This window comes from Hyperoodon ampullatus, assembly GCF_949752795.1.
Source record: "Hyperoodon ampullatus genome assembly, chromosome: 12".
Taxonomy (NCBI): domain Eukaryota; kingdom Metazoa; phylum Chordata; class Mammalia; order Artiodactyla; family Ziphiidae; genus Hyperoodon; species Hyperoodon ampullatus.
The window spans coordinates 21,087,540-21,105,819 of NC_136925.1; the positions used below are offsets into that span (position 1 = coordinate 21,087,540).

The window sequence follows — 18,280 nt, forward strand, 5'->3', positions numbered from 1 at the left end:
TGAGAAACTGAGGCCCAGTGATGGCTGGCTTGTACTGTTGGGTGCTGTGTTTCTCTCCCCCCCAGGTTACAGCAATTGGAAGTAGAGTGGGGGAAACACAGTCAAGAGGGAGGGCCTGATAGATTGTTGTGAGATAACTGTTTAAATCCCTTCTCTGCCTGCTGTCATAAGGAGAAAAGAAGCTAATGGAAATCATAAGTTTCAAAGTCAGTGGTCTGAGGAGAACATTTTTCCAGTTGAAGACATTGTTGATTATTTTGTTTTCAATAGGCAAATCCATTGTTTTAAGGAACATAGTGTTAAATAACTAATAAAGTCTGTCAGTGAAAGACAAGAGAAGCCAATGTCTTATTAAACTCCCAAATTTGTTCAGTGATGCAGTATCACATTCCTAGACCACAATGCATGCTAAATACCATTTTGATATCTGTACTCAAAGAATACTTATACAGTTACACAGTTATACATTTTCTGTTTTCAAAAAGGTATATATGTCCATTTTAAAATAGCCGGCCTACATTTTTATTTGTCTCCTCGAAAAAAAAATTTGCTTACTGGTGGTCTGGATGATTCTGAACCTTTTCTTTTCCTTCCAAGCACCTGAAGTTTTTGTTGTTGTTGTTGAATTTTTGAATTTTATTTCATTTTTTTATACAGCAGGTTCTTATTAGTTATCCATTTTATACATATTAGTGTATACATGTCAATCCCAATCTCCCAGTTCATCCCACCACCACCCCCTCCCCGCCACTTTCCCCGCTTTGTGCCATACGTTTGTTCTCTGCATCTGTGTCTCTTATTTCTGCCCTGCAAACCGGTTCATCTGTACCATTTTTCTAGGTTCCACATATATGCGTTAAAATACGATATTACAAGCAGTTGAAGTTTTATAGTAGCAAGTCTCAAGCAGTTTCAAGATGTCTGCTGCTGGTACCAAAGCACTTTCTAAGCACCAAAGCACTTTCTAGAAGTCACAGATTGTGACATTAGGGAAGGTATCAGTGAATAGAATTTTTTCCAAAGTAGTGGGGAAATTTCCGCTCAACTCTGATACCTGCATGCAGAGCATTAAAACTGATTTGTGGAAATGAGAACCAGGATTCAGTAAATACTTAAAGGACTTAAAGTTTTAATTTGTTTTTAGACTCTTCCCCTAGTATACACTTACCTTTTGTATTTACTACTAAGATCATTAATAGAATTGATATTAATGATTGGATTCTTCTCAGTTGTTAAGTCAGGGTCACAGTAAAGCCCTTGGTTTTTTTTTGTTTTTGTTTTTGTTTTTTGTGGTACACGGGCCTCTCACTGTTGTGGCCTCTCCCGTCGTGGAGCACAGGCTCCGGACGCGCAGGCTCAGCGACCATGGCTCACGGGCCCAGCCGCTCCACGGCATGTGAGATCTTGCCGGACCGGTGCATGAACCTGTGTCCCCTGCATCGGCAGGCGGACCCCCAACCACTGCGCTACCAGGGAAGCCCAAGGCCCTTGTTTTTGAATAATTATTTTAAAGAGCTCTTTATGAATTTGAAATTGCTTTTAAAATGTTTTCAAGGGTCAACTACACATCCCCAGTAGATTTTTTAAAGAAAAGTCGTGCTAAATACCTTTCCTGATAAGTATAGTGTGTGCCTCTATATGTATCTTTTTAATGGAGAGCTCTTCATTTATGCAGTATGTTTTCTTAGTTTCTATTATTAATCATGTTTTTAAAATATTTTAACTTATGAATTCACTTGACATGTTAAATGGTTTTTCTTGTTGTTAAATTATTAATGATAAAAATGATGGTGTAATACTGATTTATTATCCCGTAGGTGTGAATGTAACAGATCATGATTTAACGTTCAGAAGTCTAACAGAAGTCCTTCAGAATAATGTTACTCCATATGTAGTTTCATTGCAAGCTAAAGATTGTCCAGGTGAAGTATAACTGCTATAACAACCTTGATGAGATGTTACATATCTCTTCCGTCCGTCTGTCTCTCTAGCTTTCTTTATCCTTTTTTATTTGCGGGAGGAGCATGGTACTACATTTTTGGCAGGATGAGGTTTAGTGCCTCCGGCGTAATCTTGACTGTTGTAGGACTCTCTGCCGCTTTAGTTTATTCTGGCCCCTCCCCCCACCAATCAGCTTCACCTCCAGTAATAGTCCAGGCACTCACAAGATGTGTTCCTGAACCCAGTAAAATTTTAATAAGTTGGAAGGTTTGGGACAGGGAGTTGAGAATTGAGGACTGCGGAGCTCTTATTTAGCCCAACAGAGAAGAGACTACATACATAGGCTCATACACAGCCTCAAATCATCTTATTATCCCACTTTGAAAGGCCACCCTGGTAAAAAGCAGTCCATTGCCAGAGCTAATCTTGGGTATCTGGAGCCATTAAATCATAAAGGATGTGGACACTAATAGAGTAAAATGTGCTTAGATTTGGGCGGATACAAGGGCTTTAAGTGCTTATATTTATGTTCATATTCATAAACTGTTTGGAATTAAGTAAAAGCCCTTAGGGCATCTTTAAAAATGACTATGAGGAAGAGTTGTAATCAGTAAAATAACTTACGTAAATAACACTGTTGATGTCTTCTTAGGGGTCTTAAAAACCTTTTGCTGTCCAGTGTAATTTAAATACATATTATTCCTAATATAATTGATAGTTTTCATGTTTGCACATTTGCTTAGGTAACACTTTTATTACAGACAATAAACATAAGCTTTGACCTAGTGTTAGTCTGAATGAATGAAATTAAAATATTAGGGAGAGGATACTAATGAACCTCAATAGTTAATATGTTAAATGTTACATTAGGTTAAGTGTAGAAAAACACATTCTACCCAAATAGTGTAATATACTGATCAAGAAGTTTCAGGTGTTTTAGATGTGTTTTAAGGGGATATGCTTTCTTATGTTTTATGTTCTGCAGATGTGAAACATTTTTTGCAAAAGCTGGCCTCACAGTTGATGGACTGCAATGTAGACGTGCAATCCAAAGAGAAAGAAAGTGTTCAGGTCACCCAGAAAAAGATACATTATTCAATGGATTCTCTTTCCACTTGGTATATGAATGTCACACAGGTAAATGTAAACTGACAATTTTTAGCCAGGAAATTGGCATATGATTGAAGAGGTCTGGAATTATAGTAAACATAGTACTGTTTTGTTCTAATAAGCATACATTTATGCGGCACTAGCTGTTAATTTAATAGAAGCTACTTATTTTTCCTAAGGCTACTAGAATTTAGAAATTTTCTTTTATCAGTATGTAGCCTAATTCCTGGGAGGTGTTTAGGTTCTTACGAGGCCATTTTATTTGTGGGAGAATGTCATCTAATGACAAAACAGCATCAGGAATTTGTTCTGCTGCAGATTCTATCTCTGTCTTTATCTTTAATATATTATCTCTTAGGTTCAGTATTTACTTTTGTGCAGTAGAACCATGCTTTCAGTACCCACTGTCGACTTAGTTTGATGAGGAATGGTCATACACACACACACACACACGCACGCACACATATATAATATATATGTAAATCTCCTTTGTTCCATGTTTAGAATTCTTGAGGAATAAATGCTCTGTAAGTAAAGTATGTTTAACAAGCAGATACATAAATAGAAGTCTCATTCTACCATGACAGTCTCTGGCGAATCTAAATAACCTAGATGATTCATGGATAACTGCACCATAAAACCACAGCCTTAGTTTATGATGCTGTGTAGTCAGATAGTATGGGAAAAGTTACTGTGGTGACATTTTCTGCAGAACATATTTGCTGAAGTCACCATAAGTGAAGTTTATTTTGCTTTATATAGGGATTAAACTGGGTTTAATGCTTACCATAATATCTTAATTTGATCCACAGTTTTAGATTTTTCTAGAAATCAAATACTGCCTGCAATTTAGGTCAGAAATCTTTAAAAGATTGGGATTGGACCAGATGACATTTAAGATGCTTTTCAACTTGAAATTTCATAATAGTAGAGCAGCATGTAGTGTTATTCATTACAATTTTTAATGAAAAATACTGGTTCTAACTCTAAAGCGAAGCAAAATATAACATTGTACTAACAGAAAATCAATTTTGTAGAAAATACTCTCTTCTCCCCATGCTTTTCCTGTCATTTTCTCAGATAGCAGAAAATATAAATATTTCATATGAGTTATAGATTTTACTGAACTTTTTTCTTCTTGGTTATTATTCCCATGTCAGACATAGAAAGATTCTGCTAATAACTGTTGAAATGAATTTCTCTTTATTATGTGGGAGAAATAAAAGAAACAATGTTACTGTGAAATATGATGGAAGATATATCAACTTGTGGCATTATAACATTGTTTGGGTAGTAAAGTTTACTTTTAACTCCTTCTTTCCACAATGGCTTAAAAGAAGACTGACCCAAAAATGCCAAGAAAAAAGAGGACTCCTAGCCAATGGCAGTCTCCTCCTGTTGTGCTTATCTTAAAGGATATGGAAGGCTTCACCACAAAAGTACTCCAAGACTTTATAATTATCAGCAGGTAGATGGCATATCTTCTGGCTTTTTTCGCAAAATTCTTCTTATTAAGAAAACATACAACTTTAATCAAAAAGCAACCTTTTGCAGAGAAAATGAGTAGCAGTTTAACCCTCATTTTATTTATTTATTTATTTGTTTATTTATTTATTTTTGCGGTACGCAGGCCTCTCACTGTTGTGGCCTCTCCCGTTGCGGAGCACAGGCTCCGGACGTGCAGGCTGAGCGGCCATGGCTTACGGGCCCAGCAGCTCCGCGGCATGTGTGATCTTCCCGGCCCGGGGCACGAACCCGTGTCCCCTGCATCGGCAGGCGGACTCTCAACCACTGCGCCACCAGGGAAGCCCTAACCCTCATTTTAATATTAATGGATTGAAACTAGGATGATTTCAAATTCCTTATAAAATTGAATGTTTGAACACCTCCTATACGATTTTCATTTGCTTTTTGATCCAAAAATGGAATCAAAAGTTAACCAGTTTTTAATTAGAATGATAAGGCAGTATAAAGTGTAGTTTCTCTCACCAGAGTTGTCTGTTTCTTACTTGCCCACTAGATGGATAAACTACTCCAGGTTGAGATATTTTTGTCATGTCTTATTTTCTGATACCTGTCTACCCTTAGAAGCTCTGAGTTACATATGGCTCTACTGAGCAAGAATTTTTTTTAAATAACATTATTTTATATGGTATTTCTAATGAGAAACTACTTTTATGATCTTATTGGATCTTCAAGGCAATCCTGTGAGACTTGGAATTGAAGTAAAAACCCTATTTTTTATAAATTTTATTTATTTATTTATTTATTTATTTTTGGCTGTGTTGGGTCTCCGTTGCAGTGCGCGGGCTTCTTATTGCGGTGGCTTCTCTTGTTGCTGAGCACGGGCTCTAGGCGCACAGGCTTCAGTAGTTGCAGCACACGGGCTCAGTAGTTGTGGCTCATGGGCTCTAGAGCACAGGCTCGGTAGTTGTGGCTCACGGACTTAGTTGCTCCGCGGCATGTGGGATCTTCCCAGACCAGGGATCGAACCCGTGTCCTCTGCATTGGCAGGCGGATTCTCAACCAGTGTGCGACCAGGGAAGCCCTAAATAGCCCTATTAAAAAACCCAGTGACATGCTTTTCCCATGGCACATTTTTTACAATATAAATTAATTTGGTTTCTTCTGAATGTTAACTTGTTTAATAGTTACGGCTACATTTGCCTAAAGCTGTATTGTGCGATAATCTACTACTAATAATTCCTACTTTGATAGTCTTTTTTTTCCCCATTTGAAACTAAGATTTCCAGATCCTAAGACTTTTTTTAATGCTAACACTGAACTGATTAACATGCTAAAAAAATGCACAATACAGGATAGTGACAGAAAAGCTGTGCTTTTTTGGAACTCAGACTTGTGACTACTTTTACCATCAAAAGTAAGAAAGAAGAACTTGAACAGTAAGGTAGTTCAAATACTTCAGTACTATGAAAGTAGAACTGCATACAGCTAGAATACTGAAAAGCAATAGCTAATAAGAGGGAACAAGCAAAATTATCAGCTACGATACAGAGGGCTCTGACCTACAATAGCCCTCAGGGATATTGATGTTTTACTCTGTGGAAGTCATTTATGTTCATATTGGTAATGCTAAGAATAAATCATGTTCAATAAGTTTGAGTTAAGACTATGGGGAAAGAATGTAATATTTTTTTAATGATGTCCATTAAAAATGTCTTACCTATTTGTAAGAGAAGTTTTCTAAAGCTTAGAATTATGTTATGCTGGGGTGACATAGTGTCTGTTAGAAACGTCCATAAATAGAATAAGTTACCTTGAAAATTAGTGAGCTTCATGTTACTGAACTCTTAAAGCGTGGTCTAGATGTCTTAACTGAGGAAGACTGTAGGTAGGGCTCAAACTTTGGGCGAGAGGATGAATAGCATCTAACGCCTCTTCTAACATTTGATTTTGTATAACCTTAGGGGGAAGCACTTGATCTCTCTGGACCACTATGTTCTTTTGCTAAAATGAGAGGATCTATTAATAGATTGATTTCAGAGCTAGAATGTCTGGGAAATAACTATTTCTATGTTACTGTAACAGGAAAAGAAGTGACCTAAAAATTTTTATTATTTAGAATGATCTTCCTTAGCAATGTCTTATAAAGTAGGCCTGAAAATAAAGGTGGTCTTATTTTAAACCATGGTGTATTGAAATATATTTGCTGAAGACATTCCACTTTTGCATCTTCCTTTGAAAAACTAGTCAGCATCTACATGAATTTCCACTAATACTCATTTTTGGAATCGCCACGTCTCCTGTTGTCGTCCATCGGTTGCTTCCTCATGCAGTATCATCTCTATTGTGTATAGAACTATTCCAGTCTTTGTCTTGCAAGGAGCACCTGACTACAGTACTTGATAAGGTAAAAAGAAAAAATTTTACCAGTGAAATAGGATGAAAAGAAAACTGCCATGGACAGTTTATGAATGTTAGTGATAAATTTCTCAGTATGATATTGTATATATTCCTTCACATATTTTACTATTTTCATTTAATGATTTTCTCATGTATAGTATTGCCTCTTCACTTAAAATATAAGCTTTATGAAAAGAATGATCATATCTTTCTATATCTACCTACCTATTTATCTATCAACCAGTCATTACTCAATAGAAACTTAAAGGTTTTTAAAATAAATTTTTACAGAATTTAATGACTTCCTAGTAACAATAACAATGTTTTCACCCTTACATTTTTTTTTTTTTTTTTTTTGCGGTACACGGGCCTCTCACTGTTGTGGCCTCTCCCGTTGCGGAGCACAGGCTCCGGACGCGCAGGCTCAGCGGCCATGGCTCACAGGCCCAGCCGCTCCGCAGCATGTGGGATCTTCCCGGACTGGGGCATGAACCCGTGTCCCCTGCATCGGCAGGCGGACTCTCAACCACTGCGCCACTAGTGAAGCCCCACCCTTACATTTTATATTAAATGATTTGAAGTTTTTCATGGACTCTTTCCTGTCATACTGCTCGTGACAAAAAGTAAATACCAACGCCTTCCCAGACCTTACCTCTATGTTTCTACCTAAGTGGAAATACTGTTCTTTAGTATTGACCTTCCGTGAACTGTTGCTAAACTCACCTCCTTGAAGATGTCCTTTGTGCTGCTCTGTAAGGTAAACTAACGACCACCTTCCACTTATTTAGTAACCACTTCTGCATTTTTTTCCCTTAAAGGTGGTAGCCACTGACTTTAGGGAAATTTTTTCCAGCTACAGTACTTAAAGTTGCTAGGTTGTTTCCAAATTCAGTTGGCCTTTTATCACTCTGTTTCTGTTTGAAAAGCCTAGTATGACTTTTTGTTTTCAGATGTAAAATCTTCAGTGTAGGCCATTGAAAATTAGCTGAATAATGCAAATTCAGCTATTTAATATTTTTTAAATAGACACCTGTTAATTTGGGGTTTCTCATTCACCAGTACATAATGTGTTGTTGCTCTTCGTTAATGTGCATCAATATGGATAAAAAAGAAATCTAATAACAAGAATTGCCAAAGCCTACAGCTTCTTCAGTGGCTTCTGTTGGGAGAAAAGAGTTTGTATAGATGATATTTTTTAATAGATTTTTTAAAAATTAGGAATTGAATGAAGGATGATGGATATCTGTGATTCTGAAGATACAGTATGAATAGCTTCTTTTGTTGTTGTTACTGTTGTATAAGTTTATTTAAAATTTTGGTTGATATCTGACCTAAAAAAATCTAGCTACTAGTATAGCTTTCATAGGTACTGTGTTTTGGTATCATTCGTTGCCTCATTATTTATACTTGATGTTTATGAAGAGGGAAGACTAACCAGGAATATGTCCTGCCTCCCTTTTCTCTTTCAGCTACTTCTTACAACTCAATTTCCGTTTAAACTAAGTGAAAAAGTGTTGCAGGTTCTGACCAACATCTTTTTGTATCATGATTTCTCAATCCAAAACTTTATAAAAGGACTTCAGGTAAGAAGACTAATGGGTTTGAAAATTCGCAAGCTGATCCTTAATAATTTGTATGTTATTTCAGACTGACTTTTTAGTGTGATAATTGGGCATTTTAAATGGCAAAATCTGAATAAGTAAGGTCAAGTTATATTATTCTAGATTCTATGATTCCTTTGTTACCTTGCAGCAAAATGTAGACAATACGTTAATTAGAATATCAAAAATGGAAAAAGACCTCTCCATTCCAGTGGTTCTTAACCATTTGGGGGTGAGGAGGAAGGGACCTTTATTTTTGAGAATCTGATGAATGCTAATGGACTTTCTACCTAGGAAATGCTATATATAAGGGGTCAGCAAACTTTTTCTCTAAAGGGCTAGGTATTAAATATTTTTGGCTTTACATGCTACATGTGGTCTTTGTTGAATGTCTTGTTATTTTTTTAGAATAACCCTTTATAAAGGTATAAAAATAATTCGTAGTTCCTGGGACATACAAAAATAGGCTATGGGCTCTAGTTTGCTGTGCCCTGCACATATGTGTGTGTGTTCATTTATATTTATTCCTATATATTGTGAATGGATTTTCACTAAAGTTTCATAAATTTCAAGAAGAAAATTCATGAACTTAGCTTCATAACACCTAATCTAAAAGAGGACTCCATTCTCCAGTTGTTTCAAAGATGATAGTATTTCCTTCTTTCGGCAACTACCTAAAATACCTTAGCAAAGTATAGTCGTGAACACATGCCGGTTGTCAGGTTTATGAAAACCTATGTATTAGTAACCTTCAGTACAAAAGTGCCATATGGTAATACCTCATGTTTGTGTAGTGCCTTGAAGATTATAAATTATTTCTCATACGTGCTCTTCCTCTACATTAAACACTATAGTATTCTATTACATAAGAGTATTAGCTGTTATGGCTAATATGTGTCATTTTTTTCAACTTAGACTTTTTAAAAAGAGTATTTTAAAGCAAGAAAATATTATTTACCTTAGCAATATGTGAAATTAAATGAAATTGAGATGTAACTTTCTAATTTATTCCTCTCATTTATTTCATTTTACTCATTTGTTTATTTACTTATGAGTGTTTATCACGGGTCTACTGTAAGTCAAGCCCTAAGCTGAGCCCTGGAGATACAGAGGATAAAGAAATCTCTGTCTTCAAATTGCTTATTTAGTGAAGCAGGCAGACGAGTAGAATGGCAGTTACAGTTCTGAGTAGTCAGTGCTGTTAAAGAAACATGCCTGGGGGTCCATAGGAGAACAGAAGTGTATCCTAAGGAACAGGAGCTAGCTGGGTCAAAATTGGAAAGACCACAGTAGAGGGAGAGAGCTCTGTTAGAGGGCTACTGCAGTTACCTAGATAAGATACAACAGGGGCGAAACAGGTAGTGATAGTGGGACTAGGGAGAAGGAAACAGATTTGAAGATGAGATAGAATCTTGTTACTCAGTGGATGATAGGGTGTGTAAGAGAGGAGCATCTTACAGACACACAGGTTCTAGCTTGGCAGATAGTTTGGAGGTTGGTACCCTTTATTAAGTGTACGTGTTAAAGTAAACAGCCAGTTTGTCAGAAAAGGATGAGGTTTTTTTTTGTTTTTTTTTTTTTTGCGGTACGCGGGCCTCTCACGAGTTTCTTTTTATGTATGGTAAATTTAGGGCATGTGGGATATAAAGATTTGGTACCCAGGAGAAAGATCTGGACTAGAAATATTTAGGATTTATCATTAAAAGGTGGTGGTTGAAGCTGTGTAATGAGGATGAAGTCACCTAGAGTGAGGAAAGGACCAAGAGTAGAGCCCTAAGGCAAGCTGACTGTATGAGTGAGCAATAGAAAAGGAGACTGAAAACAGTAAGGAAAACCAATAGAAGGGAGAGATCACTGAAGTTAAGGGAAAAAAATATATACACTGTAGGCTCAAATACCATTGAGAAAGTGAGTGAAGAAAAGCGTATTAACCAGATGACTGAATCTTTCTGTTTCTCAGTTTTCTCATCTGTAAAATGAAGGGATCTGATTAGATGCTTTTATAGGTTCCTGATAATTTTTTTATGCTAGGCATTTTACTAAGTATTAACATTGCTTCATTAATATGTATTATTCTCAGTTTTGCACTTGGAGAAACAGAGGCTTAGGTTAAGTAGCTTGGCCAAGGTCACAGAGCTAGCTGATAAGTGGCAGAGTCTTTAGACCCCATTTGTCTAATTTTCCTGATCATCAGTGGGAAATATGTGTAAGTTTTTACTTCTGTAGAAGGTGCAGAAGGGCATATAATCATTCGGTATATGTTTGAGTCCTTCCCTTATTAGGTGGATATGTTAACCAACTTGTTAATTGACCCAAATATTGGGAACACACTTGTACCAAATAGTTAAGTATTACTGGGTTCTTGTCCTATCTATAACTCTACTGTAACTCATGTGACTTAGTCCCATTCCTCCTCCCCAGCAAGTCCGTTATCGTGTTTGGTTTTTACTTTTCTCATGTATAAAAAGTAGTGTTAACATTGGAATAAATATTATCACATTAATATAATTGGAAATATATAAGTCAGAAATAAGATCATGTTGATATGTGCAAAAATACTTCAGCACCTGGCATGAACAGTTGCTTTCTATTTTGTACTTGTTTCTAAGTTAGGCTGGCCCTTTGCCTTATAGCCTTATTTTGGAGGATGGACTATTTTGGACTATTTTGGAGGATATCCTCTTGCCTTGGATATCTGGTCTTCAGCTCTCCAGGCTCAGAAATTCATTATCAGTTTACCCAGGAAGGATCAAGCTCAAATACCTTAAGACTGATATATAAGCTAGCATGTTAATTTATTAATTTGTGTTGCAGAATGCTATTTTCCAGGGACCAGGATGTGTTTTGGCCAATATCTAGGGAACTGTCTCTGGTACAAGGTATCTGGAAAAACCAAATGGGTCATGAGAAGCTTGCTTAGATTCAGAGCTTTTAACATGTGGATAGTCTTGTAAAATATATCTTATAAGTTATGGTAGGATCTGGAAAATCAGTCACCCTTGTACTGCAGAGACAACAGCATTCTAGACTGGAATACATGTATCTACCAGATACTGTACCATCTTTTCCTCCATGAAATAAAACTGAATTTTAAAAGATACATTTTCTTTGGATGTCCCTCGTTTTTCATATTATTTTTTATCAGTAGGCAAAATTTCTGCTATTGTAGCATTTTTATTTATTTAGCAGACCGGTTTTTACACTGATTCTAGATTGGTATTTTCTTATGAGTATTTGAGCATCTGTTAGGCTATTAGGTCACACCGCAGTCACATCCCCACCACATTTACTGTTATTGTAAGTGAGTTGCTCCTGTAGATAGCTAAGTTATTTATATTAGTTTCTTTTAGTTTCTACTTCAGACATTACAATTTTCTGACCTTGTCGACAAAATTGGAGTCTTAAAATATTCAGAGTATATAGCCATTTGTGCATTATTTGCATTGCTATTGTGACATTATTAAATATATTAGTGCCATAAATATTTTTGCTGTTTAAAACCTTAAAATTGAGCAAACGTAGGGCAAAAGATTTACTGTCAATATACAGCAAATATATTTAATTTTCACATTTCTTTCAGCTTTCTCTATTAGAACATTTCTATTCCGAGCCCCTCAGTGTTCTGTGCTGTAATCTCCCAGAAGCCAAGAGAAGAATAAATTTTTTATCAGATAATCAATGTGAAAACATCCGACGTCTTCCATCGTTTAGGAGGTAAAAAGAGAAGTACATATTTAACACATCTTATAAAAGAGTTTGGGGCAAAATAAGGGATCTCAGACCCAGTTATTTTTGAAGTGGGTAGAGGGAAAAATAACTTCTTTGTTTAGAGCAAAATAAAACACTTTTGTTTTCAATTGAGACATTTCTTTGTTGGATTTGAACACTTGGCATAAAGAAAAATATTTTTACAAGGGGACATAATTTGCAGGTTCTCCAGAGTTGCTTTTTATAAATAACATTTCCTGTTTCTGGAGTTTATGGCTTTTGTTTATTATTAGACCCCTAGACTGTGAAATGCAGCTGATTTAAGGAGTTAAAAATTACCATAAACCATGACTGTCATCTTGAACTTATGTTTGAGAAGAAATAAAAGAATGTGGCCACCAATCTACGTAGTTCATTTTTTCCATATACTATTCAAATATTTAGAATTCTAATTTTCTCTTTTTGTGTATGGGATGGTAAAAATTTTAGGTACGTGGAAAAGCAAGCTTCAGAAAAGCAAGTTGCACTGTTGACCAATGAGAGATTTTTGAAGGTAGGAACATGGATATATTTGTTTCAGTGTTATTCTCTTTTTCTTCTTCATGGAAAAGAACACACACATAAAATTTATTGAGTTAATTTTATTTTAAAAAATTCGTACATCCTAATATGCTTTGCACAATGAAATATTGGATCTTGATAATTGTATAGGAATGTGACTATTAAAGGTGACACAAAGCTTCAATTTTAAAAGGAAGACTTTTTTTTTTAATCAAGTAATAAAACTGGAACATGAGGTTTCTCCTGTAGTCTGTTTTGAAAACACTTGCAGATCTCAGCTTTCTTTCCACACAGCAGTTTTGGAATCTGTATGTGGTCTCATTTTAGTGTTCTTGTAAAGGCTGTCATAAATAAAAACACATAGAAGCCATGCAGCTTAGAGACCCACTGCTAAGTGGGTATTGATTTGATTTGAAAAAAATGTCATTACATATTGATAATATAGTGCCGGGAAAGAAGTAATGAGCTTAGAAAATGATGAGTTAGCCATACAACATAGGGAATATCAAAAGAGGGAGTTTTTTTTTTTTCTTTCTAAAATAAGTAATACTTGGACATGGTATATAATTCAAAAGGCAAAGTTAATATACAGTGAAAAGACTCCCTTCCACCTTTGTTCTCCAACTACCCACTTACCCTCCCTGGATACAGCCAGTGTTACTAGTTTCTTATGTATTATTCTAGAGATATTCTCCACATATACAAGTAATTATATATATTTTGGGGATTTACTCCTCTGTCTTACAGAAGATAAGTATATATACTATTCTGTACCTTGTTTTGTTTTGCACTTAATCTTGGAAATCATTTTATATCAGTACTAAAGAGTGGCATTGTATTATTATTTTTTTAGATTACCTTTTTTTGTTGTGATATAGTTGATATACAATATTATATAAGTTTCAGGTATACACCATACAGTGATTCACAATTTTTAGAGGCTATACTCCATTTATAGTTATTATAAAATATTGGCCATATTCCCTGTGTTGTGCAAACATATCCTTGTAGCTTATTTATTTTATACATAGTAGTTTGCACCTCTTAATCCCCTACCCCTGTCCTGCCCCTACCCCCTACCCTTGCCCTACTGGTAACCGTATCTGTGAGTCTGTTTCTTTTTTGTTATATTCACGAGTTTGTTTTATTTTTTAGATCCTACATAGTGATATCATACAGTATTTGTCTTTGTCAGACATATTTCACTCAGCATAATACCCTCCAAGTCGATCCATGTTGTTGCAAATGGTAAAATTTCATTCTTTCTTACGGCTGAGTAGTATTCCCACTGTATATATATTCACCACATCTTCTTTATCCAGTCATCTGTTGATGGACACTTAGGTGCCAATATATTGGCAATTGTAAATAATGCTGCTATGAACATTGGGTGCATGTATCTTTTCAAATTAGTGTTTTTGGTTTTTTCCAATATATATCCAGGAGTGGTATTGCTGGGTCATATGGTAGTTCTATTTTTAGTTTTTTGAGAACCCTGCATACTGCTTTCCACAGTGGCTGAACCAATTTACATTCCCACCAACAGTGTACAAGAGGGTTAGCTTTTCTCCACATCCTTGCCAACATTTGTTATTTGTGTTCTTTTTGATGATAGACATTCTGATGGGTGTGAGGTGATATCTCATTGTGGTTTTGATTTTCATTTTCTGGATGATTAGCAATGTTGAGCGTCTTTGCATGTGCCTGTTGGCCACCTGCATTTCCTCTTTGGAAAAATGTGTATTCAGTTCTGCCCATTTTTTAATCAGGTTGTTTGTTTGTTGAAGTTGAGTTATGTGAGTTGTTTATATATGCTGGATATTAATCCCTTATCAATAATATAATTTGCAAATATTTACTCCCATTCAGTAAGTTGTCTTTTTATTTTGTTGATGGTTTCCTTTGCTGTGCAAAAGATTTTAAGTTTAATTAGGTCCCATTTGTTTATTTTTGCTTTTGTTTCCTTTGCCTTAGGAGACAGATCCAAACAAATATTGCTGCGAGTTGTCAGTGTTCTGCCTACGTTTTCTTCTAGGAGTTTTATGGGTTTCAGTCTTACATTTAGGTCTTTAATCCATTTTGAGTTTATTTTTGTATGTGGTGTTATAGAATGTTCTAATTTTATTCTTTTACATGTAGTTGTGAGAGTGGCATCATATTTTATTGAATGAATTTACCTTCATTTATTTAACAAGTCCCTTACAATTAGAATGCATAATGTCACACTTATTTTCATACTCTTTATAACTTTTTAAGGAAAAAGTTATTAGAAAATTGTAATAAAATTAAGATGAGATTGAAGTTAAGCCCTAGTGCTCTGTGGGTTTTACTGATACAAACTATTTTCAAATTTTAAATAAAAGAATATTAGTTCCTAGAGGGCATGTGTTCTATATAGGTAAATACTAATTTACCTCCTTTGTTTTTTTTAATAAATTGATTTATTTTTGGCTGCATTGGGTCTTCATTGCTGCACGCAACGAATTATGGCATACATAATTACAATGGAGAATGGCTTTTATTAAATGTTATTTCTGAGGCAGAGTCCACACTGAGCCATAATATATAATCACTTCTAGATTGGGTTTAATAATCATTTTAATAACCTCTGTAATCTTTTCAGAGCAGTATAGGAAGTCTTCAAACCCTAATGTAGGTTATTTCAGTAGAGAAGAAACTTGAGAACCAGTGGGAGAGGATGTGTGCATGTTTATTGAGTTTTTCAAGATTAGGTAGATTAGCTCTGTGCTGAGTCAGCTAGTTGCCAAGTGCATTTCCTGCTAGAACTTTCTGTCAAGAGTATTTTCAGAAGCCAGGAATAGATTTTTTTAAATTAATTTATTTTATTTATTTATTTTTGGCTGTGTTGGGTCTTCATTGCTGCGCAGGCTTTCTCTAGTTGCGGTGAGCAGGGGCCACTCTTTGTTGGGTGCACGGGCTCCTCATTGCGGTGGCTTCTCTTGTTACAGAACACGGGCTCTAGGCGCACGGGCTTCAGTAGTTGTGGTGCGCAGGCTCTAGAGCGCAGGCTCAGTAGTTGTGGCGCACGGGCTTAGTTGCTCCATGGCATGTGGGATCTTCTTGGAACAGGGCTCGAACCCACGTCCCCTGCATTGGCAGGCGGATTCTTAACCACTGTGCCACCAGGGAAGTCCCAAGGAATAGATTTTTAAAGAGTACCTTTAACCATTGAGATAACAAAGGGAGAGAATGTCTAGGCTGGTCTGTTACAGAAATAGCCTGACATTTAGCTTTGCTTTGCAGTAACTTTTTGTGTATTTTCTAAGCATTTATTTACACTGTGCTTGTATTTGTTGCACTTACCGGCCCTGTTTGTTATTATCCTTGCTGTATTCATTTTGGGATCGCATATTTAATCATTTAGAGGCATATTTTCCTGAGACTTACATAGTAAGAAATACGAAGGAGCACAAAGATTTGTACCCTTAACCTGACAAAGTCGTCTGCAGGCTACCTGGTAAATTCAAAAGACAGAAGATATCTCTGAAAAAAATTAATCAATATGTTGATTTTTCTGGTTTAGAGCAAAAGTATCTTTGACTATTTTATTCTTATAATGCTTTTCTTTTTCTCTTTTTATAGTTTTGTTTTAAAATACATGATAATTTATATTTTTCTACAATAAAAAAAATTAAAAGAAACTCCATATGATAATCAATAATATGGTACTGCATGATACAGGGGAAGATCCTGATCTTGACCTCAGAAATCTTGTGTTTGAACTCTAGCTGCTCATCAATGATATGTTCTTAAGGAAATCACTTACCCTATTTAAGCCTCAATTTCCTTATCTCTGAAATTGGATGATAATTTCTTAGTATGATTTCCTCATAGGATTAGTGATAATCAAAGCCTGTTCAGCAAGTGAGAGTGAGTTAAAAACAAATAGAACAATAAAACTTATAAATGTAAATCATATTGTTACTATTTATTTTTCACTATGATAAAAATTAAGACCAATATAAATATACTGTTTTATATATTCTATAACATACATACTATATATAATACTCTGTTATACAGTCATATAGATTATATAGTTATATAGACTTACCTACTGTTAGAATTGATCATTTTGTGCCCATTTTCTACATTCAGATTTCTAAGACATAGACCTCATAGCGTTATTGAGAGAAATTTATACTCTTTATATTAAGATTGTTTCTGCCCTAGAAGTCTAGTTTGCTTTCTACTCTGATAAACCAAATGAGTGATTCTCAGACCTTAGCATACATCAGAATCACTTTTGGAGGACTTGTTAAAACAGAGATATCTGGGCTCCATCCCCAGAGTTTCTGATTTTGTAGTCCTGTGCTGGGCCCCAGGAATTTGCATTTCTAGCAAGGTCCCAGATAATGCTGATGCTGCTGGTCTGGAGACCATCCTTTAAGAACCACTGAATTAGACTGACTCCCTAGAAGGAAACATTATTTATTGTTTCCCTTACCCTGTTTTCTTAAGTGTAGAACTAAGCTACTAAATTCCAACCTAAACAAATGATTCATCTCAATTATCTTCTGACTGGAATCAAGATGTTAAAAAAAACCCCAAAAGACAAAAAAAAATCAACTCCCTTAAAATTATGGACCCTTAGTTTCATAGATACTGCTTTAAAATTGTGTACCAGCTTTGTATTTCATAAACTTAAGGAATGAATTTTTTTAATGTACTTGTAAGTTTAAAAATTTAGCTAACCTAATCATGTACATTTGTAGAAGATTCACTAAGAAGTTCAAACTAAGGTGGGACCTTAGAATCTTTACTCTTTCATCATACAACTGATGAAAGAGTAAGATTCTGTGCCTTTTCTCATTTCTGAGTAGTCTGTCCTTGAACAGTTGTACAGTGCAGCTAGGTACAATGGCCAGAACGTGTACTCTGATAATCAACAATCAAGTTCTTGTAAGTTTAAGCAGAATAAGCTTGCTCAAGCTCCCATTAATTCAAACTTCTGATAACTCAGTAGCTTTCAAAGCCTTCGATAGAAGTTTAACCAAATAATCTTTAAAGTTCCTTTTGGCTCTAGAATGCTAAGATTGTATTTACTTGTTCATTAAACAGATGAATAATATTTTTTTCTGACTGCTTAAATCGTTTAGATTCCTCATTAAAATTTCATTTTAGTGCGTAAATTTAATTGAAATTAAATTTGGTAAAATATTAAGGTAAACAGCTGTAAGTTTTAAGTGAAATAGGAATAGTGACTAGATATATTTTTACCATGTTTTTGCCCCATAGTATTGCTTTAGTAATCAAGCTTTCTTTTTTTTTAACTTAAATCTTTAATTTATGAAACTACATTTCATGAGAAATAGAGTTGTCAAAAGTGCCTTAAACAGGACTTTCAAATTCACCATAATTACAGAGATACAATTTTTACTCTTGCTTGTGCCTGAAATTTTGTTTCAAGTCAGGTATTAAGGAGAGCTTTGAAGAAGATTTTGGCGTCATATCACATTTGCGTAACTGTTATC

The 18,280-nt window shown here is 35.3% G+C and overlaps 1 protein-coding gene across 1 annotated transcript in view; it reads left to right on the forward strand.

Moving 5' to 3' along the window:
* The window catches only part of ORC3 (origin recognition complex subunit 3), a 61,973-nt gene that overhangs the window by 9,880 nt on the left and 33,813 nt on the right, over positions 1 to 18,280 (forward strand). Inside the window, exons 5-11 of the mRNA XM_079716453.1 lie at positions 1,818 to 1,922; positions 2,927 to 3,078; positions 4,389 to 4,519; positions 6,763 to 6,922; positions 8,385 to 8,498; positions 12,097 to 12,230; positions 12,714 to 12,777. Coding sequence (XP_079572579.1) covers positions 1,818 to 1,922; positions 2,927 to 3,078; positions 4,389 to 4,519; positions 6,763 to 6,922; positions 8,385 to 8,498; positions 12,097 to 12,230; positions 12,714 to 12,777 — 860 coding nt within the window. The remainder of the gene's footprint in view (positions 1 to 1,817; positions 1,923 to 2,926; positions 3,079 to 4,388; positions 4,520 to 6,762; positions 6,923 to 8,384; positions 8,499 to 12,096; positions 12,231 to 12,713; positions 12,778 to 18,280) is intronic.